The sequence below is a fragment of the Nipponia nippon genome, unplaced genomic scaffold (genome assembly GCF_047370975.1).
Source record: "Nipponia nippon isolate SJK-2023a ecotype South Korea unplaced genomic scaffold, ASM4737097v1 scaffold_5, whole genome shotgun sequence".
NCBI classification, from domain to species: domain Eukaryota; kingdom Metazoa; phylum Chordata; class Aves; order Pelecaniformes; family Threskiornithidae; genus Nipponia; species Nipponia nippon.
The window spans coordinates 82,717,259-82,738,386 of NW_028262369.1; the positions used below are offsets into that span (position 1 = coordinate 82,717,259).

At 56.2% G+C, this 21,128-nt stretch overlaps 2 protein-coding genes across 14 annotated transcripts; both read right to left on the reverse strand.

The window, feature by feature from the left end:
• Positions 1-18: 18 nt before the first annotated feature.
• ZFAND2B (zinc finger AN1-type containing 2B) lies at positions 19-6,013 on the reverse strand. Of its 6 annotated transcripts, none has more exons than XM_087731566.1 (9): positions 5,830-6,011; positions 5,074-5,240; positions 4,540-4,671; positions 3,757-3,908; positions 3,170-3,277; positions 2,930-2,999; positions 2,303-2,379; positions 1,626-1,707; positions 19-1,358 (listed from the first exon to the last, which is right to left on the reverse strand). In XM_087731566.1, the coding sequence occupies exons 1-9, from the start codon at positions 5,882-5,884 to the stop codon at positions 1,320-1,322; spliced, it is 882 nt and encodes a 293-aa protein (XP_087587692.1). In that variant the 5' UTR covers positions 5,885-6,011; the 3' UTR covers positions 19-1,319. The 6 variants fall into 6 exon arrangements, with proteins under 6 accessions (XP_087587692.1, XP_087587693.1, XP_087587695.1 ...); XM_087731567.1 differs by having other exon boundaries at positions 1,626-1,704; positions 5,830-6,008; XM_087731569.1 differs by having other exon boundaries at positions 5,074-5,168; positions 5,830-6,007.
• A 261-nt stretch (positions 6,014-6,274) lies between these two features.
• On the reverse strand, positions 6,275-21,042 carry RETREG2 (reticulophagy regulator family member 2). Of its 8 annotated transcripts, none has more exons than XR_015698756.1 (11): positions 20,758-21,042; positions 18,227-18,333; positions 13,408-13,438; positions 12,527-12,662; positions 11,104-11,188; positions 10,185-10,322; positions 9,749-9,843; positions 8,654-8,789; positions 7,128-7,918; positions 6,905-7,024; positions 6,275-6,452 (listed from the first exon to the last, which is right to left on the reverse strand). XR_015698756.1 is itself a non-coding variant. In XM_087731556.1 (9 exons), exons 1-9 carry the CDS (start codon positions 20,967-20,969, stop codon positions 7,188-7,190), a joined length of 1,671 nt encoding a protein of 556 aa, XP_087587682.1. In that variant the 5' UTR covers positions 20,970-21,042; the 3' UTR covers positions 6,751-7,187. The 8 variants fall into 8 exon arrangements, 2 of the variants coding, with proteins under 2 accessions (XP_087587682.1, XP_087587684.1); XR_015698757.1 differs by having other exon boundaries at positions 6,275-6,561; XR_015698758.1 differs by having other exon boundaries at positions 7,117-7,918.
• Positions 21,043-21,128: the final 86 nt, after the last annotated feature.

The following is a 21,128-nucleotide window of genomic DNA, read 5'->3' on the forward strand; positions in this document are numbered from 1 at the left end:
GCACCACTTCCCCCAGAGTGCCTCTGCACCTTATGCTATGCTTTTATTTTCTCCCAAGCAGCACTTTGACAAGTCTCAGCATTCCCTCAGCCCAGATGGAACCCACCTCCCGCTCCAGGGAGGCACTGCCAGCAGCTAACCCCCCCCAGCTGTACGCTGCTCGGAGCGGGACAGCTCAGCCCTGTGCAGAACCAGGCCCAGCCCCGCAGGCAAGAGCAATTCCAGTAGGAAAACTCGAGAGAGCGGGTGGGAAAGCAGCACGGCTCTGCACGGCTGCAGACCCCGCTGCGAGAGGCCAGCAGGACAAGTCCCCCCCACCTGGGCGTCAGCTCCTGCCACCAAACGCCAGCAAGGAAGGGCTGGCTCCAGGCTCAGGGCTGGGTTTGCAAAGAGGGGTTCTGTGCTGCTGCTCCCCAGGAGGGGACCCCCTACTGCAGGGCTGGAAGGAGGGAGGCGTTCCTGCCCCAGCAGCATTGAAACAGGGCCCTGGGATAGCTTAGGGCAGCAGAGCCAGCAGCAGGAAGGCAGCTGCAGTCCTCCCGTGCAAGCGATGCTGGCACCGTCAAGTCACTGCTGAGGTTACTTCTCAGTTAATGGCCCTTGTTAAATTAAACCAGAAAGGAAACACAGCTCCATTCAGTCTCAGAGGGGTCCTGGGCCCCAGCAAATCTGGGTACGGCCCAACGTGCTCTTGTACATGCAAACAGCAGGGGAGGCACCAAGGGCATGGGGAGTGGGGAAGGGGCTGCCTTCACGCTGCCAGCTGGCCCCACATTCGGCCATGCCACGCCTGTGCGAGAGACCGTCCCAGCCACAGTTGCTCTTGCCGAGGGACTGGCACGGCCCTCCCCGGAGCACAAAATCCAGCTCCCCACTACTGCAGCAGGCAGCCGCATCCCGGCTGTATGTCCGAGCATGCAGAGATGTCCCCGCGCAGCACTTCCCCGCCAGGCCGGCTGTGCCCTCACCCCACAGTCCCAGCAGTGCTGGGACACGGCCGCAGCAGCTGTGGCTAAGTGCATGCCGTGGGCTGCTGCTTGTTTTGGTCAGCAAGTGCTCAGCCTCGTCCCACATTGTCTTCACCTCTTCAGGAGCATCAGCAATTTGCTGCACCGATTTTACACAGGTACTAGGGCTGAGGTGTCAGTGTGTGTTTGGAGGCTCGCTTACAGCCCCCAGGGAGAGGAACTGTCCCTGGCGAGGGGCTCTTGTCGTCAGTGTCCAGGCCAGAACCCCTCGGCATCTACGTGGGAGGCCAGAGCTGCTCCTCAGGTCACAAGCGGGATCCCACGTCCACTGGCACACCCTGCCTCGCCTGCCTACGACATGCTGCAGTTTGATGGCTTTGAACCGTGCGCCTGGAACGGGAAGAAGCACACAGTAAGCAAGGGAAGACAGGCTTCTTCCTCTGTCCTACAAGGGCGCACATCCAGTGCTCGAGTCCCCAGGGCTGTGTGCTCAGCAGCGATGCTGCCGCTGCCCTAGGCCGGGCTGTCCCCCTGGTGAGAAAAATGACCCTAAGACAGAGCCCAGAGGAAACAGAACCCAGTGAAGACCCCACCATGCCACAGCCAGGCTGGGATCAACCCCACCACGGTGTAGAGCCTACAGCCAGCCTCACTCACCTGCCGCTGCGACTGCTGGTACTCGGCTTCGCTCGCTGACAGCGCCTGGGCCAGTGCCAGATCCTCCTCCTCCTGCGTGCTGCTGGGGACAGCGGTGCATTGTGTGCCTCGGGCTCCCCCGGGCTCAGAGCCCTTCAGGGTGGCAGGGTCTCCTGTCACCGCAACCCTCCAGGGTAGCTAAGGGCAGGGAGCAACTGAGGATTGCCCTGAACAAACCAGGGGCTGGGGAGGGACCAGGGGATCCAGCTGGGGCTGGCAGCCAGCACCCTGGGCCGAGGAGAACCACGTTAACTCCAGTCTGTAAGGTGGTGCTTTTAGCAGCATCAGGTAACTTGCCCAAGGACGTGGGCTCCCGGGTGTCCCCTGTGAGCACCCGTACTCCACCTCTGTCACGGTCTAGCCATGCTCATTAGCTGACAAGTGGTCAGACAATGGTTCGCCCTACTCTGTGCTGTCAGTCGCTGTCCCCTCCCAGCACACCAGAGAGCTTGCTCACTGTACAGTGCTCCGTGATGGCTCTGGACTCTTCCTTTTTCCCCGCCCCCCCGTCAGCCACGCTGAGGCATCATCCGGAGCCACGTGCTGAGAGGAATGTCATCCCGCAGCCCCATGACTCTGCCCTGGGCACCTCTCGCATGTAGGCTTGGGGCGTGACACCACGTGTCCCCGGACTGTACCTGGGTGGATGCGCCGAGCTGCGTGCTGACTCTGCCAGGGACATCTCCAGAGCTCGCTGCAGGGCCTCTTCCTCGCTCTGAAACAAAACATCTCGTCACCAGCTTGGCTGAGGTGGCAGGAGGCAGCCCTGAGGGACACGCAGCAGGCACAGTCTTCCCTGGCCAAGGGTGGGTGCACCTCCCCTCTCCAAGGCCAGACACAGCCAGGGTGAAGGCCTGGGGCTCAGGACAGACCTGCAGCTCTCCCTCCCCGTGCCGGAGGGAGTGCAGCCCCGCCTGCCAGTGCAGGGAGCATGCTAAGAATACTAGCGGGAAGCAGCTTCTAGCCTCCTCCTCTGCCCTTGGCTTGCAGAACAGAAAGACAACACCCAGGGAAAACAGCCAGTGCGCTTTGCCCCTTTGGGGAAAGCTGAGCACCAAGCACAGCTGAGAGCTGCCATTCGCAGGCACCAGAGCAAACTCTGACGCCCCACCGAACGTCCGGGATCCCCGTTTGCCAGGGGAGGCCCAGCTGGGGAGCACCATGGTCACCTACAGAGCGTGGGTTACAAAGCAGTTGCTGCAGTAGCTCCCCAGGGCACAGGAACCACCCAAACCCACCCCAAATGCCCAGGCCAGGCCACTCACCAGCCCGTTCTGCAGCATGACAGCTGGAGGGGAGGTGCTGGGAGCCTGCGGCGCAGCTGCTCTGCCTCCTCTGCAAACAGGAGAGAAGCTGGGTTATTGTCAAGGCGGGGAGCCCTGCTATGAGCACGCAGCCCTGCTGGTGCACAAGAAGCAAGGAGCTATCACTCCTGTGTCTTGCAGGGAGCCAAGCTGAGCCTGGCCGCGCCCACCTCAGAATTACGAGTCGGGTCGTCACCATACCTGGCAGAGGCTGGAGAAGAGGGGCTGTCCGCTGGCCGGGCAGCTCCGCTGCTCAATGCGGTGACTGTTTTGGAGGAGGATGCCTGGGCTCTCGCCACTGCAGCGTGCCTAGGACAGACAGGATGCGACTGCTTTACCATCGTGGGCCATCCCTGGGCACTGAATACCCGGGGAGATGCAGCTGGATAAGACACCTCCCTGGCATCCAGCTCCCTTTCTTCCTCCCAACCCATGTGGCAGCTCAGCTACGCCCAAAAGTTTCAACTGCCGTTTCTCTCCGCAAAACACTGTGCCATGATAGGCAGAAATCATTGGCTACACAATAAGGGACTGGACGAAGAAGCAAGAACAAAACAGCCCATGGGCAGTACTGGCAGCTTTTGCTGCAGGAAGGAGAGACTACATATACAGCTGTGCTGACTCTACAAACCTTAACGCTGCTGGATAACGCCCCGGCACCCAGGACAGGGAGTGTGAGAACACAGCAGTCCCAGACAACAGGCCAGGAGGAGCTCAGCTTCTTCCCTGTCACCCATCTGACAAGCACAGTCCCGTCCCTGCCAGCCTGTCTGTCCCCAGGCCCTCACCCTGCTTTGGAGAGGGGACGCCCTGCCCCGCTGCAGTCGTGGTCCAGGGGGTGCCGGTGCTTGAGGCAGTAGTTCTTGTGGCACTGGTCACAGATCACCTTCATCATCTCCTTCTGCTTGCAGCCGGGCTTCATACACTTGTTGGTGAATATCTGAAAGACAACATGGCGGTGGTGAAAAAGGAACACACCCGGCAGGGCTGGGGCTGGGGCTGTCCCTTCCCTCCACACCACGCCCTGGGCACTGAGCAGCTTTCTCTCCCAGTGCCACTTCTGCGGGGCTCTGGAGTTAGTCTCTGAATACTAGTTTTCTTTAGATAGTTTATTAGTAATTCACTAGTGCTTCGGTCTCCACGATCACAGAACGCACAGCAGGAGAGACTTCCTCGCCCAAGGACTCCTGCCTGCCCTGCCAGGGCAGCGCGACAGCCCAGAGCCCTCCAGCTGCTGCTGGGCTGGGCTCCTGCAGCGCCAGCTCCCTGTGGCAATTTCCTCTCCTGGCAAGAAGGGGCAGCTAATTGCTGATCGCATTTTCCTAACGGCAGCATGCAATTTCCCATCTTCATCCTGCCTTTCCTTGTGTCCCACGCAGCTGCCCAGCCCCATACCACAAAGCCCTGCAGATGCGTACGCCTCCAGCCCACCAACCCCTCCTGCCCTTGGCCTGTGCAAACAGGGAGGGCACCGGGCAGAGCAGAGTTGTGTGGTGTTTTCATCCCACCCCCAGGCTTCGGCAGGGACCCAGCGGAGCTCGGCAGCGAGACGGAGAGCGCTGGGTTCCTACCTTGCGCTTGCGCTGCGCGGGGTCGGACTTGCAGTCGCGGTCAATGTGCTCACCCACCACGACATCGGGCATCTCTCCCCGCCTCACGGGGACCGGGGTGTTGCAGAGGGGACACACAGGCACCTGCACGTCCTGTGGAGACAAGAAAAGGGGGCTGGGAGCATGCAGCTGGGCAACCTCAAGCGCTGTGCGGCCATCTCTCTCCCTTGCAGGATCTGCCTGCTGTGGCTTCCGCAGCGTCACCTGCGGTTTGAGATCCTGCTCGCCACCCTCCAAAGAGCTCGCTGTTTCTGACCCAGCACGGACACATGCTCTGGGAAGGGAAGGCAGCAGGGCCGGGGGATGCCCAAACCATTTCACCCAGTGGGAAAGGGCGGGCTGGAAGTTTGCGGCACTGAGATATAGATCGTGGCTTTCAGGGACTCAGCGCGCACCCCAAGTGACCAAAGAAGTCACAAATTATTCCGATCGCTGGCTGCGAAGGCTCAGCAGCTCCACGCACGAAGCCGGATTAGCCCTCCCCTCCGCGCTTACCTTCTTGTAGGCAGAGGTGCAGTCGTGCTGGGCGTAAGCGACGTGGTCGGTGCAGAAGATCCGCTCGCAGGCGTCGCACTTCAGCGGGAGGAAGTCTGGGAGCAGGGAGACGCAGTGGGCAGGGAGCGCCGAGGCGCCAAGCCACGGCCGCTCCTCTCTTCCCCCAGCTCCCAGCATGGAAAGAGAAGGGCTGCAGGTCCATAGCTACGTCTGCAGAACCACCTAGGGCTCCTCCTTAAAATACACCCTCCCCGGGACCAGGGCTGGCATCCTGAAATCGCACCGAGCTCCCCGGGGGCTGCTGGCCGCAAGCTGGAGGCGAGCGGTGCTGCGGCGCCCGCCACGGGGCCGATCCCCCCGGACAACCGCTGCCGTGCGCCCCGGGGGAAGGACGGGTCGCGGGGCGGCCCCCGGGGCACTCACCCGGGCAGCCGGGCCTCCGGTCCCTGCCCTCCTGCCCCCGACCGGCCGGGGAGAGCCGCGTAGGCGGGCAGAGCCAGCCCCGGGCTACCGGTACCGGCAGCCAGCTCCGTCCCGGCGGGCAGAGGGAAGGATCGGAGACGGCGTCCCCTCCGCCAAGGGCAGGCCGGGCGGCACGGCCCGCCCTTCACCCCCCGCCACACCGAGCGGGCGCCCGCCTAGGCCCGCGCCTGCGGTCTGCCGGGCCCGGGCGGGAGCAGAGCAGGGCCGGGCCGCCCCGCACCCTCCTCCCCTCCCCTCCCCTCCCCGCCCCTGCGGTGCCCCCGCGGCCCTCACCCAGGCGCTGGCAGGCGGGCCAGGAGCAGTGGGCGCCCAGGTCCGGGAACTCCATGGCAGCCTCCCACCGGTACCGGCAGCGCCTCCCGCCGCGCCCGCTTCCGGCACGGCGCCGCGCAGGGCGGAGCCGCCCCCCGGCCCCGCCCCCCGCCGGACCCCGCCCCCCGCCGGACCCCGCCCCCGGCGCGGCCATGGCGGGGAGAGGCCCCGCGGCGGGCGCTTCCCCGCGGGCAGCTCCGGAGAGGCCGGCCCCGGCGTGGGGGGGGCCAGCGGGGCGCCCCCCTCCCCCCCCCGCCCGCCGGGCCCCGGGCAGGATCGGAGGGGAGGCCGCCCACGGGCGGCAGCTCGGACTCGGGGGGGGTTTCCCTCCGTGTTTCCCTCCCTCCCTCTCCTCCCGTGCCCTGCCCCAGCCCTCCCGCCCTCCCGCCCTCCCTCCCTTCCCCAGCCCCGAAAGAGGCACAAAACTCCCGTCCTCCGCTGTGTAACGGAGCTCCTGGCTCTCTTCAAGCCGCTTCGAAGTCTTCAGGTGCCACGCCACCGTGCCCGACCCGGTGCTGGCAGGGTCAGCGGCGTGGACGGCGAGGGATGCCCCGGAGAGGCGGCGGCAGGAAGAAACCGGAGTACTGCCCAGGGCCAGGAGCGAATTTCATTGATTGCAAAAAAAACTCCACAGCCACCCAGCAGCAGCGCTCAAATCAGACAGGGGAAACGACCCGGGCATCGCCCCACACCCTGTGCCAGCAGCGAGGTGAAAGATGGTGACGGGTCGCAGAAGGGGCCTCTTCGCCAGGCAGCGCCCGTCCGCTCCTGTCCCCGTGCTGCTACCCCTCCCCTCCAAAGACCCCTCACCCTCCCCTAGCCCCCGAGAGCCAGGTTTGACTGTGCGCCCCATCCCTCCCCCACAAACAAAACCAATGAAAGTTAAAATTATTTACACTCTTAGCCATTTAAAAACCCAATAAAATAAGATTGCATATGTCCTACTGGGGATGTGGGTATTAGCAGCAGCTACAGCTAGCTCGGTACTCTGCGTGCAAAACGAAAGACAAACAGAAGACAGACCAAAATACCGCACCATTACTAGGAAGCGTTTGCTGGGGTTGGTGTTTCGATTGTGGCGTAAGGCTTCTAGGAGCCGGCTCCTCCCCAGCCACAGGGCAGGGGCGTCTCCTGCTCAGCCAGCGAAGGCCGGGCTCTAGAAGGATGGAAAGGATTCGTTATTCCAGACACAGCACATTAACACTGACGCATTTCCATCCCAGTCAACACAAACATCTAAAAACCCACTGCACGTTCACCGTGTGAGTTCTTCCTTCTTTCCAGTGACGATGGAGGAAAAGGGGGTGCGTGAAGAAGACCTAAGACATAGATGCTGCTGTCATCACTGCCTCCTCCTCATCTCCTTGCTTTGGCAGCTCAGCAAGCGTGGGAGAGGGGGGAGCCGGCGCAGCAGGAGACTCTTGTGCCTCCTGCTCCTCTCCAAGCCCCAGCTCTACATCCATTTGCTCCAGCTCCCCCTGATCCAGCAGCTCAAAGTCATCTGCTTCCTCCTCATCCTCCGGTGAAGCCGCTGTCTCCGTCTCCACCGCTTCGGTCTCTGACAGCTGTGCTTGGAAGCTCAGTTTCTCTTCAGGCTCAGTGGGCAGGAACTCGGAGAGGGAGGGCCCCTCGCTGGCCTCCGAGGACCGCAGCAGGGCAGAGAGGGTGTTCTGCACCGCCGTGGTAATGGCAGTGGTGACGATCTCCTCGCTCAGCGTGTTGATGCAGATGCCCAGGCCCGGGGCAGGGACAGTCTCTGGCTCTGCGTTGCCTCCTGCCGCTTGCCCGCTCCCATTGAAGTGCGTATTTACAAAATGGAGAGGAGACGCTAGGTGAAGGATGGAGAGGTCAGAGTCCGCAGCCGCCTCCTCTGCCGAGTCCAGCTCACGGGCAGCGTGGGCAAGCTCAGGACCCAGAGGCACGCCAAATGCATCTTCATCGCTCTGTGGTCCCAGGTCTCTGGAATGATATTCTTCCACGGAGGGAAACTCTGCCAGGTCCTTGGAAAATGACTCCTCCGGCTCGCTGTGCAGGCTCTGCTGATCCAGGTCTGAAAGGCACCAGCATTAAGGCGCAGGTCCCCTCACCTCGACCCCTCACCGACACCTCCCCCCAGCTGACACACCAGGGCTCACTTTTGGGCATCCTCCCAGCGCTGGGAGCACAGCAGGAAGGGGTCTGCAGTTATTCCCTTCTCCCAGTGGCATGACTCACCTGGAGCGTCCCTTTTCTCAGCCTGTTCTACGTGCTCTGTGTTCACAGAGGGCTTCCTTCTCCAGCTCACGCTCTCTGCATCTAGAGCCCTCCACTAAAACCCACAGGGTCAGGAAAATTGTGCTTACAGCACGTCACCTGCCTGGTCCTCCCTGGACACTCAAGTGACCACATCCGAGTGGTTACCTTCACATTCCTCACCACTAACCAGTCTTTCTCTGAGCTTGCCAGTCTGACAGGGCAGGGTGTCCGACCCGTTTCACCCAGCATCATATATGGGCGTGACTATACCATGCAATTATTTCTGCAGGACTTGGTGGATGGCCTTGCTCCCTTCCAGGAGCGACAAGAGAACATTGTCTTGTGGGGCAGTAACCAGAGGCAGATGTCCACTCAGGACCAGCTCCTCATCAGCCATGAAGCCATGCACGCTGCGCTGCTATTACCCCTTCCTCCTTTGAATGCTCTTCCCCCTGCAAATAGCTAGGTTCTCTCCCAGTGCTTGGAGGGACAGCTTTTCTAGGACAAAATGCTCAGGGTCAGAAAGGCAGCAAAGTGTCCTGTCACGTACCTTCAGAAACATCCGTCAGCTGTGGGGTGGTAGCCCTTGAGACAGAAAAGCCCCCACTCTCCAGGATGGAAGCCTCCTCATCAGAGAGCTCAGAATCGGTGATTGACAGTGCCAGGGCAGTCTTTTTCACATCCACCTGCATGGGATGAAGGCAGAGGGACAAATTCCTGGGTGTCTGACTACCAGCACTGCCTACAGGCACCTCTGCACAGACCAGAGCTTCCTGGCAGAAATGCTTTGCTGGAGAGACTCTGCTGCACAGGGACAGTATGAAAGCAGGATGGGGCTGGGCAAAGTGCTCGTTGCACTGCCAGGGAAGGACAGTCTCAGCTCACTGGCTTTCCTGCAATAATTCACTGCCTGAAGCTTTGCCTGCCCTCAGTGAAGAACCTGAAAGAGCCAGCAAAAGATGGGATCAGCCTGTAGGAGTCTCAGAAGGCTTTGATCCTTCTTCCTCTCCTGGGATCACCAAGGAACAAAACACCCCTTCCCTTCTGCAGTCATGCTGGGCCCAATGAAGCCTTCTACAAGTAGCAGCAGTTCAAGCGTCTGCATTCCTTTGGAAGCTGAAGCTTCCCATCTCACAGCCCAGCTACATGCCCAGAGCTCCTGTAAAGGAAGACACTTGGTCCATTTCTGTGGTGCACATATAGAAAGGTCCCACCCAGTCTGACTGAGAGCAGGGAATTGTGTAAGAGACACCAGTGCTGCTCATCTCCCTTTTCCGGTGGTGAGGAGCCTCTGTACATGACACCAGGACAGCTGATTTCTTTAGGAGGCACTCACATTCTCTGAGCATGAAGCATAGCTATCAAAGCAATTCCGCAGGTCAGCAGAAGGCTGGAGCATGGCTCGCCCTGTCCTGCTGCTGCATCACCAGCCCTGTGGCACTGAATTCTCAACACCCAGATTGGAGACAACAGCCTTCATCAAACTAATACAACTAACACCCTTCTCCCCTTAGGATTCTGCAAAGTGACTTGTTGCTCTGCTGCTTGTTATCAATGCAGCTGTACTCAGACCACCTCTCAGCTCTCAAGCTGCTACAGACCAGAGAGGAGGGACTGGTTCCTGCACAGCTCTTCGTGCTCTTACCACTGGGGAGAAGCCCGACAGCTCTGCCTCACTCTCACTCTCCGTCTCTGCTGTTGGCTCATCACCTGCTGCAGGCTCACTCTTCCCTTGTCGCTCTATGAGAAAGAGAAGAAAGGCTTTACATGAGACTGAAGGAACTTTATGCCTTTATGCACCACCTTCCCACTACTTCTACTACCCTGTGACACTGCACAGGTTTCCAAGAAGCCCGAGGTTCCCAGAGACAATTGTAATCTGTTGCTCTCGTTTGCCATTCCCAGGATCACCTGCCCAGTTGCTCTCCCCATAACCCTCAAATTTCGGTCTGTTTTCCCCTGCTCTGCTGCAGCCTTTCACCACACAGCGTTGGCAGGCCTGCTCTCCCGTGGTCCCTTTGCTAAGGCTCCACCCTGGGACTATGCCACCAGAAAACATCAGAGCGAAGTTGGGTCCTTACTCTTCTTCTCATGCTTGTGGTGCAGCGTCTCTGCCTTCATACTGTAGTCCAGTTTCATCAGGACAGGCTCCAAACGCGTGTACATCCTCTGGATCAGCTCGTGGTAGACCACCAGAGGCCAGAGCAGAATGCTGAGCACTGTGAACACAGGACGCGGGGAGTGTGAGAGACAGGCCAAGCACAACCCAGCCCTTTACGGGGCGCCAGCAAGAAACTCTGCATGAAGGGAAGCCCAGTTGAATGGCATTTGCTCTCCCATCTGACTTGGCCTAAAATCCTCATCCATGGCTATTCTTGCTCATTCCAAAGCTGCTTGATTAATCAGGTTTTCCTAACAGATCTCTGTTAGGATATGGATTTATGTTAAGATGAAGCGCAAGCCCTCCTCTTCAGCCACTGCATCCCAGCCCCAACATGCAATAGAGGCCCTGAAATGAGGTTATTAAAACTAAAAATCACCAAACCTTTTATAAGGGTAGCAGCACAGAGCTCATATGTAGATGCGCTAGCAGCAGACCACCTGAACAGTCTTCAGAGTTAGCAGGGACTCACGATGCAGTGAAAAAGGTCTTATTTGATAAACATGCAGCTTCTTTAACAACTCTCTCGATATGGATTTGCCCACTCTAGGAACTGAGAGACTGCAGGTTTCTGCTTCTCTGGGACCTCCCAGCACAGCCCCAGCCATGGGTAGAAGAGGAAAGCAATGTTTTACCGACGGCTCCCTCTCCTGATTTTGCAGTTGTACTGCACGCATGCACTTAAAGCAAGAGACTTCCCGGAGCACGTTGCCTGTATTGATTAACAATCTAGCACAGACCCCCTCAAGAAAACCACAAATATGCTTCTACCAGCCTATCAATAGCACAGTTAGGTTACGTTTCAGCTTAAGTCAGACAAGAGAGCTGCTTATACTCACAAATGATGTAGGAGATCATTATGCCTGGAACATAGTGTCCAACTACAGCCAGAATCAGGCAGCCTGAACAGACACTCATGCAGAACTGAAGGAAGAGAGAGGAACAAACAGAAGTGACAAGAGGCAGAGATACATCTATGCAACCAGTGCGGGAAACCCAGTTAGAGCAAAACGAGGGATGATCCTAACAAAGTCAGCACACCAGCTTTGCACTGAGTACATTCAGATGCTGACAATCACAACTCAGCTTGGTTGGGTTAAGCTGTAAGCATTAGAGGTTGAAGCGCAGGAAGACCAAGGTAACCCAAGACCCCAGTAGCATGAATCAAAACTTTATCGGACAGTTCTTTATGAAGTAAATGATGTTCCCTGAGGCTAGGATGGGATATTGCAAATTGCCATTTTAGAGTACATCTCCCCTGCAGAGCTCAGCACTTCAAGAGAAGCCTGTACTGTCCCAACAGAGACAGGAAGCTGTTACGGAGTCACCAGATGCTGTGCCACTGCTACGCAATAAACCAGCCGGCAGAAGCATTAGCAGAACCCACGCTCCCACCGGACCAGGACCTTCCTCCTCTGGAAAAAGTGGAAGTATAATGGTGCAGCCCTGAGGGCTTGCCCTGCATTCTCCTGGGGAGGGGGAGAAGCGAGAACACGCACCCTGCAAGTCAGGGCATGGGTTCAAATATCAACTAAATCCAGCAATGAAGAGTTTCATTCACAACAGAAAGGGTCTACAAAAGCTAGGGCCCTCTAAGGGCTTTGCTCCCAATGAATTCAGGCTTTATGGGCATCTTGGTCCTGGTCTCCTACTCTCTGTAGTTTGGACAGTGTTTTAACGGAAGAGGAGTAATCAGCAGTGATAGAAACCCACTCCTTTTGGCACACTGGACCCCAGCAAGCCTGATAACAATCCTACTGGCTGGTCTGTCCTACTGTTTGTGATGCTGAGGCAACTCCTGTCTAGAAACCCTTTCCAAACAACACATGTCACAGCCATCAGAACATGGTTTATGACAAGTTCCCATGCACTCAGAAACACCGCTGCATTTGGACTTGGCTAGCAAAATAGGTAAGACCAGCTTAAAGGGTTGAATGGAGCCTGTGAAAGAGGCAGAGACTGTAGGCTCCCCTTTTTTCTCCCCACTCCCAATCTAAGAGCTTCCTTTGCACGCTAAGAAATAAAACTAAGTTTAGCTAGCCATTCACAGAAGGGGTTAAGTTCAGCTCCAGTTTACAAATACTGGAAGCAAATTACTCATTACTTAAGCTTCCCATGGCACAAAGTCTGAAAGGAATGAACAGCAAATGTTAAACAGGGATAGCAAATGTGAAAATATTGATTTGACATTATTCCATCTCCTAGGCCACTAGTAATGGAAAGAAAAGCCCCTGCACAGAAGAGTAGGTATCTCCAGCTTACCTTGGCAGGATTTTGCCTCTTGTACTGTAGCAGTTCCTGCAGGTACAGCCTGAAGGTGACCCAGCTCTCTGCCAGACAGTGGCACAGCTCAGGGACACTGAGCAGGTGAGGTTGTGCCCCTGAAGTCACCCCCTCACTAGAGACAGACAAGAGCAAGAAGACAATCTTTGAACACGGTCTGTTTTGTCGGGGGGGAAATAGCTGCACTGGGAAGCGGAGATCCCTGCCAAAGGCTTGACAATACTGACTGCATCTTCAACTGAACTATGGAAGATGCTTGATTTGGAGATACTTTTTTCCTTTAATCAGGAAGACAGCCGAGAGACACCTGAGCCAAGCAGCAGCAGCAGACACCATGCCACAGCATCCCCGTGCCACAGGCCCAAGACACAAAGCGGTTTACTCAAAGCCAGGCAGACAGAAGCGCTGGAGGTGCGACTAGTTACGTGGCCTCCTCTGGCACCGAGTCCGAGGTAGCCAGAGCGTGGTGCTCAGACCTATAACCACGGCCAAGCACGGGATGCAAGCTATGCCACCACAGACAGCACGTATGACCTGCAAAAGTCAGTCTTGGGGATTTCCTTCTCTATGGAGGATTCTTAAAATAGTCCAGAATAGATCCAGGGAAGAAACTCGAGAGTTCCTAACATCAGAAGCACTTGAGCTTTATTGCTACTGAAAGAACATTAGCTTTCCCCAGAGTCTAAAACCGGCTCCTGAGCTGATAAGCAGCTCCCAGTGCAGGAGAAACCGCTACCACCGTTTCACAGCAGGAGCCATGCAGTCTATCAACAACAGCAAAAAGGGTAGGTGAGATCACCACACTGAATTAAGGCTTGCCCACTCTCCCCTCTCACCAAGGAACACATCATTGAGCTTACCTCTCCCCTCCCGGCTCCTCCGACGGCTGTGCTGTAGAGAGAAGACAGCAGATTAGTCAGCCAAGTGAAAAACACAACCTGACATTTTTACCACTTGAACAGAACAGAGCTGGAGATGTATCATCCTTAGCTAGGGATGCACCCTGGGGACCTTCTTCGTGCTCTCATGCAAGCAGGAATCACTGGCTTGGAGTCTGAGCTGTGCAGGCTTCAGTGAAGCATGCCTGGAGACTTGGAGCAGTCAGAGCATTGGTCTCAGGGTGCCCCAGCACACTTGTAACCTGTGTTGACAAACACGTGGCACGGCACTCGTTATCCAAGGTGCACCCTGCCGCCAGCATGTGGGCTCTCCGCTGCAGGGATTGCACAGCTTGCCCCAGCGTCCCACACGTCCGGGCAGTGCCATCCCCAGGGCAGCTGCCTAGCCCTTGCCAAGCACAGAGGGCTGCCAGCACGGTCCCTGAGCTGGGCAAAGCTTCGGCTCCCACCTCGGAGCTCATCATGGCACTAGCAGGCCTGAGCTGTCCTTCCCACTGACCAGCCCAGACCACAGTCCCTGGCAGGATGCTGTGTACAAATGCCAGAGATCTCCCTGCTGTCTCTGGCCTTTCGCACAGAATTAAGTAACAAATAGCAGTCTTGTGTATAATTACCTAACTTCAGGGCTCTTTTATGTCCCCTGACAGCCCTTTGTGCCAGGCACAGATATAACTATGCTCCTAAGGTCTGGCAGTCTGGATAAGAGCAAGGGAAAGCTTCTCCCGTTCCTCTCTGCACCCAACCCAGTGATGATCAAACAGGGACTTACTCCATGCAGTACTGAAAGGAAGAGCGGTGTTTCAATGGCAGAGCTCACATATGATTATGCTCTGCCTTTAGATACATGGAGGGAAAAAACCCCAAATATTTCTATGACAACTGGAACTCATGAGCCTGGCTGCCCACGGATTTGGGTGTCCTGGCTAGCTGACTGGTGTCTGGGGATGCACAGGGCTCAACCAAAGCTCCTGCAGCAACAGTCTCTCTAAGTCCCTTGTGTTTAACATGCCCTGATCATGCTGTAAAGACCCCTTAAGGTCTACCCTCCTCTACCTGTCCGCCTAATGTCCTAAAGCTGGTGGGGACAGATACAACTGTGATGCTGTCTGGCCAACACCAAACTTGGTTCAGGCCATCCAAGAGGTTCTAAAAATCAGTGGGACCCTATCCCTCATACTGCACGTCACCACGTAAACAGGACTAAAATAAAGGTGGGGAGTTTATGTTCAAAGTCCGGGCTACTTGTTGGAAACGGGCTTAAAAATGCAGCATGAGCAAAAAGGGGTTTGAATCCTTCTTGGAGTCATCAGCCAGATGCAAAGCCCAAGAGCGGCAACGCCTCCCCCAGGGAAAGGCAGAGACGAGGTGAACATCCGTCACTGCCAACACCCAGTGAGGCTTCAGACTCCAGTTCCAGCCACAGAAGAGAGCAACCGCTGGCAGCAGCCTTGCCACCGTTCTCCCAAGACGCAGGACGTTGGGCCAAGTATGTCAGACCCCTCCTACCGCCGCAGGCACCGCAGCAGCCGGCTTGCGCGGCGCAGCAGAGCGGAGCGGGAGGTCATCCGCCCAGGGGAGGAGGCGATTCTTTGAGAGCGTGACCCAGATTTCCAGTAATCGGGCCTGACAAGAGGAGTCAACTGCTCTCCGTTCGGCACAGCACCTGGCAAGCACTGCTCACGAAGGGAGCTCGGGGTGCGAAGTTAATATTATGGATGCAGCTCCACCCAGCACGGGGCGGTTGCTTCTCTCGCACAACCGCCGTTGCTGTATTTTGTTATTGTGCTCAGGAATCTAAAGCTGCTTAATCGCAGCATGCAGACATCCAGCTATATCTCAAAGCTTCATCTATTACCTGCACTAAATCACCAAATAAATTACATTTGGCACTGGCCCCTCCATGACAGCTGGCTATACTGGTTGTACCAGCTACCAGATGATGGTTTGCTCGAGCTGGGATGCTCGCCGTACTCTGGGGGACAGATGTGCCAGCAACACCATAAGCGGGATGGCACAGGAACCCCTCTCCTCTCCAACTGGCTGCAGTAATCCAAGCCATCCAAAATATGCCAGCAGAGGGAGTGAAACAATTCTCCTCGGTTGCTTCTGAAGGTTTCAGAGACACTTTGGGGAGCTGCAGAACATTTCAGCAGGCTGCAGAGTGTTCACGTGATTTCAACTATCTGGCAAAACACAAGCTGTCATTAAAATCAACAGTATCTTGCTTCCTGTAGTAGAGTAGCCTGCCTGCTGTCCATCCCAAAGCACTGGAGTCTTACACCAGTTGGAGGAACAGCCCAACCACAAAAAACCTAGAGCATTTCTGACAGGAAACGTTCACTTAGGTAAGGCTTAACTCCAACCTGTGCTGGAATACCGTCTAGCACTGGTACAACTAAGCCAGCAAGCAGGACACCCACAGCCAGCCTCAGATCATCAATAACCAGCTGAAATCTTGCCGTCGCCATTTCACACTGGATTGTGGATTAATACAAACCACTTGACATACACCAGACTCTTCTGGGAGACCAGTCAGCCGCAAAAGATTTAGGTTACATGTTGGTACTGACAAATTATCTTTGATGGATTCCTTGGCTCTTACAGGTTTTCAGTGCTTCCCCAAGAGGCATTCTTCATCTGTGCGTAAACTTTAGCTAGAAAGCAGGGGTCCTTTTTAAGGAGTATCGGCATTCAACTGCAATGCAGGCTTTGCTAAAGCTCTTCCATGCTACACTCCCCTACACTGACCAAAACACACGTTGCCAAACAACGGTACAGAAAACATCCCTACTTGATACTCATTTCAGGAAAAAGTGGGGGTGCCTCCTAAGTCCTTAAATAATATTTAAGTGGAATCCTACGTAGAGGTGGTTACATATGGAGAGAATACCCTGCGTGGGAGCTGAAAATACGCAGTCCCTTCTGACAGGACCTAAAAAGGTTGTGCATCTCACTGATGTTAGCGCATCCCTGATCACAGTGTGTGAGTAACTGCAAAATACACGCTGAGGTTTTAGCATTCCTTCAGAAGTGATGTTATAAGCAGTCACCCGAGACATACAGAACTGCCACAAGCTGAGGTTTGTGTATATACGTGCCGACTCTTGAAGGTGTGGTACTGACCTACTTCCAAAATCCCCAGGAAAGGCTTACAGGAAGCACTGAGGAGGAAAGCCACAGAGCTGTAGCTCTGCTTCAGCGCGAAGTATTCAGCAGTGCCAGTTCAACAGGAGGCCCCTCAGGAACGCAGAGCACCACTCCTTCCTTGCAGAGGCTGAGGAAACACGGTCCAATGGACCATGTCGAAATCAGGGCTGTGACCTAACCAGGCACATCAGAAAGGTGTCCCTGTTCTTTGCTGTCAGCAGCAGAGAAGCAGCAAGGAGTGAAATATGGGGAAGAACACCACCGAGGAGTGGCTCAGTAGGATGTGCACTGACTTCTTGCAGAGCTGATGACACAGGATCAATCTAACCCCTGGTGTGTTGTTTTGGTTTTTGGCTTGTTTTTTTTTTTATTTCTCACTGCTCTGCATCATATAAATTAATATCAGTAGGGATTTCCTATTTCTTCTGTGATAACATAACTTTTACAGGCCTGGTACTTGCTGGAGCGCTTCTACCCCCACCTGCGTCAATGACACCATTCTGTACTGGACACGAGGCTTTTGCATTTCTGGACATGTTTCAAGTGAGATGTTTTGGGTTGGCTTTAAACTATTCCCTTAAAAAAACTATGTGAATAAGCAGGAAATTAAATTGGCCAGTCCAGTTCAGCTGCCTAGTTACCTGAACCACACAAAGCAAACAGTTTCAAGACTACAGCTGAAACATATCTAATCTTATCAGGCCTTCTGTGAAAGCACCCTTTAAGTCAGTACCCTTTTAGGTCAAATAAAGGGCACCTTACAAACACACATATAGAGGGGCTTTCATTCAGAAAGCCTCCCTAGAGTAGGGGGGCAGGGATGGAGGGCCCCAAGCTGCCTTTGAACAGCAGCAGTAGATGCAGGAGGCAGGTCTGGGTCCAGTCATTTAATAAACTCCAATGAAGGAGGCACTCAAAGCAGACAGCAGCCAATCCATGCCTATCATCGTTATGAGGCTATTCCTCTTGTTGCTTTTGTGTCTAATGTTGGCAAAGACCCTTCAGTAAATGGGAAAGATAAGCCAAGTGATCAGACTCACCGATTAGCTGGAAACCAGATGCTGCTCAGTACAGGTACAATACACTAACTGTCCCTGCTGTCAGACCTCATCATCCACTCTGCTACCTGCCGCAAGGAGAAGTGGCTCTCATCTGCTCTGCCTCTTTCAGGGCACAAGCCCATGTTGCACTTAACTAAAACCGGTACACTTCAGCCCCCCCCGTTTCCTTCCCCCAGCTCAGCTGGCCATATATGCTCAGACCTGGGAAGGATCTTTTCACCATGACATTTGCAGGAGAGGAAGGACAGAGCAGAAACACTGCATCATCCCTGTCACTAGCTTCCCTGACAAGCTAGCTGGGCCCCCCTAGTCACTCTCAAAATGAGCTACTCCCAGAACTTCTCAGCACTGGGAGCAATTCTCCCCATGCCCAGAGTATTAGGACACATCCTCTGATATGTACTCTGACACAAATAGGAAAGATGCAGCACCAACACCAAAGCCTGTGGTTATAGTAGGAGCAAGGCTTACATGACCTACGAGAGAGCCAGGCAAGGACCGGCTGTGGCCGGAGCCCAGCAGCTGGTAACACTACAACTGTGTCACTGGCTACAGTGCTACTCATCACATACCTGAGAAATCAAACAGGAACCTGGGCTTCCACCTCTCCAGCAAGAGGATGCCAAGAAGGGACATGCTGAGGAGAAAGAGGGGTCTCAGGGAGGTGGAGGAAAACAACCTAGAAATCAAAGGAGAAATTGTTATGCAGGAAAAAGGCAGTAAGTTACTGCTCTAGATGAGCAAACAGATACAGCTCAGTGTACGGCAGAGCAGAAACATCCGACTGCTACCGGCCACTGCAGCAAGCATTGTACTCTGCAGACGCCCACCCCCGCCACAGCACGTTCTCAAATGGCGCCTTTGCCCACCACCAGGCAGCTGACTACCTGCCATCTCCCAGCGCCCTCCTCCCCTGCTCCTGAGCAACTCCTTCGGTTGTAAAACAAGGCTAATGCTCCCTTGTACGAGTACAAGTCCCTCTGAATCCTCAAGGTGGAGGCTCTAGACAACATAAATACAGATTGCTGTAGCAGAAGACTGGTTGAGAATCAGCCTGTTTGCTGAAAACTTACATACTATTTGTCATCACAAGGTCCAGCACCACCCACAAGTAGCACCAAAACGCATTCTGCACCTGCTTCTAGATTCCCATATTTCTATCACCAGCCTCTCCCCGTTTAATCAGGGCCTAGCACTTAAATGGTTTGGTTGCTCACTTGACTCTATCGCAAAACCTTTCATGTCCCTCAACAACACATTGGCTTGAGCCAAACACCAGCTCACACAATACTACTCACACACAGACGCGCAATCCCACCATCAAAGAGTTTATCTCCCCACTCCATATAGATTCAACAGCAAAGGTCCCAGGGTGGCGCTTGTGCCAGCAGCGGCTGTCTGCCTTCCTCCTTTCCTCCAAACAAGAGCCTCAGCACTGCCCTCCAGCTCAGAGGAGCTCTTTTTAAGTCTCTCCAGAAACAACTGCTGGGAAAATGCATCCACCCTCTCTCCTTTAATGAAAACTCCTCTCCAGAAAGGAAGAGCCGCTCCGCTATTTCACCTTGCTCCTCTTCAGCAGATATTTGCCAATAACTAATCTCAAATGAACCAAACTGATCAGAGTCAGAGAGCATCTCGCCGTGCAGTGCAGGGAAGGGCTGTGCTCCCCACCGAGCCACAGTCAGAGGCAGAGGACTTGGAAGAGAGATCTGTCTCATTGGGCAGCACAGAACGAAAGCCGCACGCTTTCCAAGGGCTTACAGGACCTGTAATGACCTAAACAACAATGTTTTTATCCATTCTCATGGGACAATAATTCTGTAGCTTAACACATCAGCTCTGGAAGAATTTCCTCCTATTCCGCCTCATTTATGGATTGCAGTTGAAGGATACCGGCTGAATCCTCCATGGGACCATAAATAATCCCTCCCCCTCCGTGATATTTAAATCTCTCTCTGCTGTCCCATATTCCGGGCACTCTTTGTTCCTTTTGGCCTTTTTACGCACAGTCCCTTAGCCATCATTGTCTACCAGCCCTGCTGTCTCATGGCATGCCTCTCCCCCTCCCACTAACTTCAGGGCTCTGCATTCAGACCTTTCCAGCTGGTAAAGGAGTCCAAAACCATTTATGTACCCAGCTACCATGTACGCTTCTGATAATCATATGGATGCAGGAGCAGAACGTAAGCGGCCTCCTCAGAGTGACTTCAAAGCTGTATGGTCACATACTTTCCCTTCTCTGACTTCAGAGTCTGTCCCTTCCTATTTCATCTGCAACCAATGTTTTAACTCTTTACGCGGCCAGTTTTGACCCTTCTTGCTGGGAAAGCTGCTGGCTGAGAGCGTTTTTGCCAGTAAAACTGACTCACTGTTTACACAAACAAACAGGATGTTTTTCATTCCCATCCACAGCTGGGCTCTGCCACTCACACTCCCGGCTCCTCGGGCGGCTGCCCTGCCTGACAGGCAGGGGAGAAGGGAAGGCAGGGCAGGGGGAATACGCTCACGCCCAAACCCAGCGGCCTCAGCCTCCGTGCAAAACATCGGCGCCCTCCAGGAAAAGATTAACGAGCAGAAGGGCTTAAATAAAACGCCGCACGGCAGCCTGCCGCTGCAGGAGGCCGTGGGGCTCACCGACCGTGATTAGGGGGTGAAGCGAACCGATAAAGCGCGGATGCAAAAATTAACCAGAAACGTGCCTGGGCGAGCCTCCGGTTGGGCCCAGCCGCCTTTTATTATCGCAGGGGCAAATCCTGCCCGAGCTCTTGGCGCTTTCTCCCCTCGGGGAGGGGCCTGTTTGTGCTGCTCGGAGGAAAACAGCGCGGTGGCCCCCGGCGAAGCGCACCCGCGGCGTTACGGGCTGCGGCCGCCCTGGCTCTGCGGCGGGAATACAGACCGGGGGCGCCCGGGGGGGCCGCCACCCACCCTCAGGGCTACCGGGCGGCCGCAGGCCACCGCCGCCGCCAAGGGCTGGAGGAGCAGCACCCCGACAGCCGCCCGGCCGCTGCCGGAGCCGGAGCCGCCCGCCCGGCCTCGGCGGGGCCGGGCCCCGCTGCCGGCCCGGCCCCCCGCCGCCCCGCGGCCTACCCCCGCCCCGGCTCACCAGAGGGCCCCGCCGAGCGCGGCGGCGGTGACCAGGCTGTGCAGCGGCCTCTCCCACACCAACAACCGCTGCGCCGCCGCCAGCGCCGCCTCCCAGCCCCGCAGCCGCTGCCGCAGCGCCGCCGCCAGCCGCTCCGCCGCCGCTGCCGCCGCCTCCTCCTCCTCCTCCTCGGCCGCCGCCGCCGCCGCCTCCTCGGCCCGGCCGCTCGCCATGGCTGCGGGAGGGGAGGAGACCGGGGCCGCTGTCACCGCCGGCGATGGCGGGGGGGGGGGGGGGGGCGGCGGGCGCTGCAGCGGCCCGGGCGGGCGGCACCGCCTGACGGGGACCGGCGGCCGCTGGCGCCGCGCGCATGCGCAGCCCGCCCCGCGGCG

What these genes read in the sequence shown, in the direction of transcription:
- ZFAND2B (XM_087731566.1), bottom strand. Translation starts at nt 5,884, where the DNA reads ATGGAGTTCCCGGACCTGGGCGCCCACTGCTCCTGGCCCGCCTGCCAG. An exon ending in GCACCTCTGCCTACAAGAAG is followed by an intron (nt 4,672 to 5,073) that starts GTAAGCGCGGAG and finishes TTGTCTCCACAG; the next exon opens with GACGTGCAGGTGCCTGTGTG. An exon ending in TCATGCTGCAGAACGGGCTG is followed by an intron (nt 2,380 to 2,929) that starts GTGAGTGGCCTG and finishes GTTTTGTTTCAG; the next exon opens with AGCGAGGAAGAGGCCCTGCA.
- RETREG2 (XM_087731556.1), bottom strand. Translation starts at nt 20,969, where the DNA reads ATGGCGAGCGGCCGGGCCGAGGAGGCGGCGGCGGCGGCGGCCGAGGAG. An exon ending in GCGCTCGGCGGGGCCCTCTG is followed by an intron (nt 18,334 to 20,757) that starts GTGAGCCGGGGC and finishes TTTGATTTCTAG; the next exon opens with GTTGTTTTCCTCCACCTCCC. An exon ending in GTTCCTGTTTGATTTCTCAG is followed by an intron (nt 13,439 to 18,226) that starts GTATGTGATGAG and finishes TTCTCTCTACAG; the next exon opens with CACAGCCGTCGGAGGAGCCG.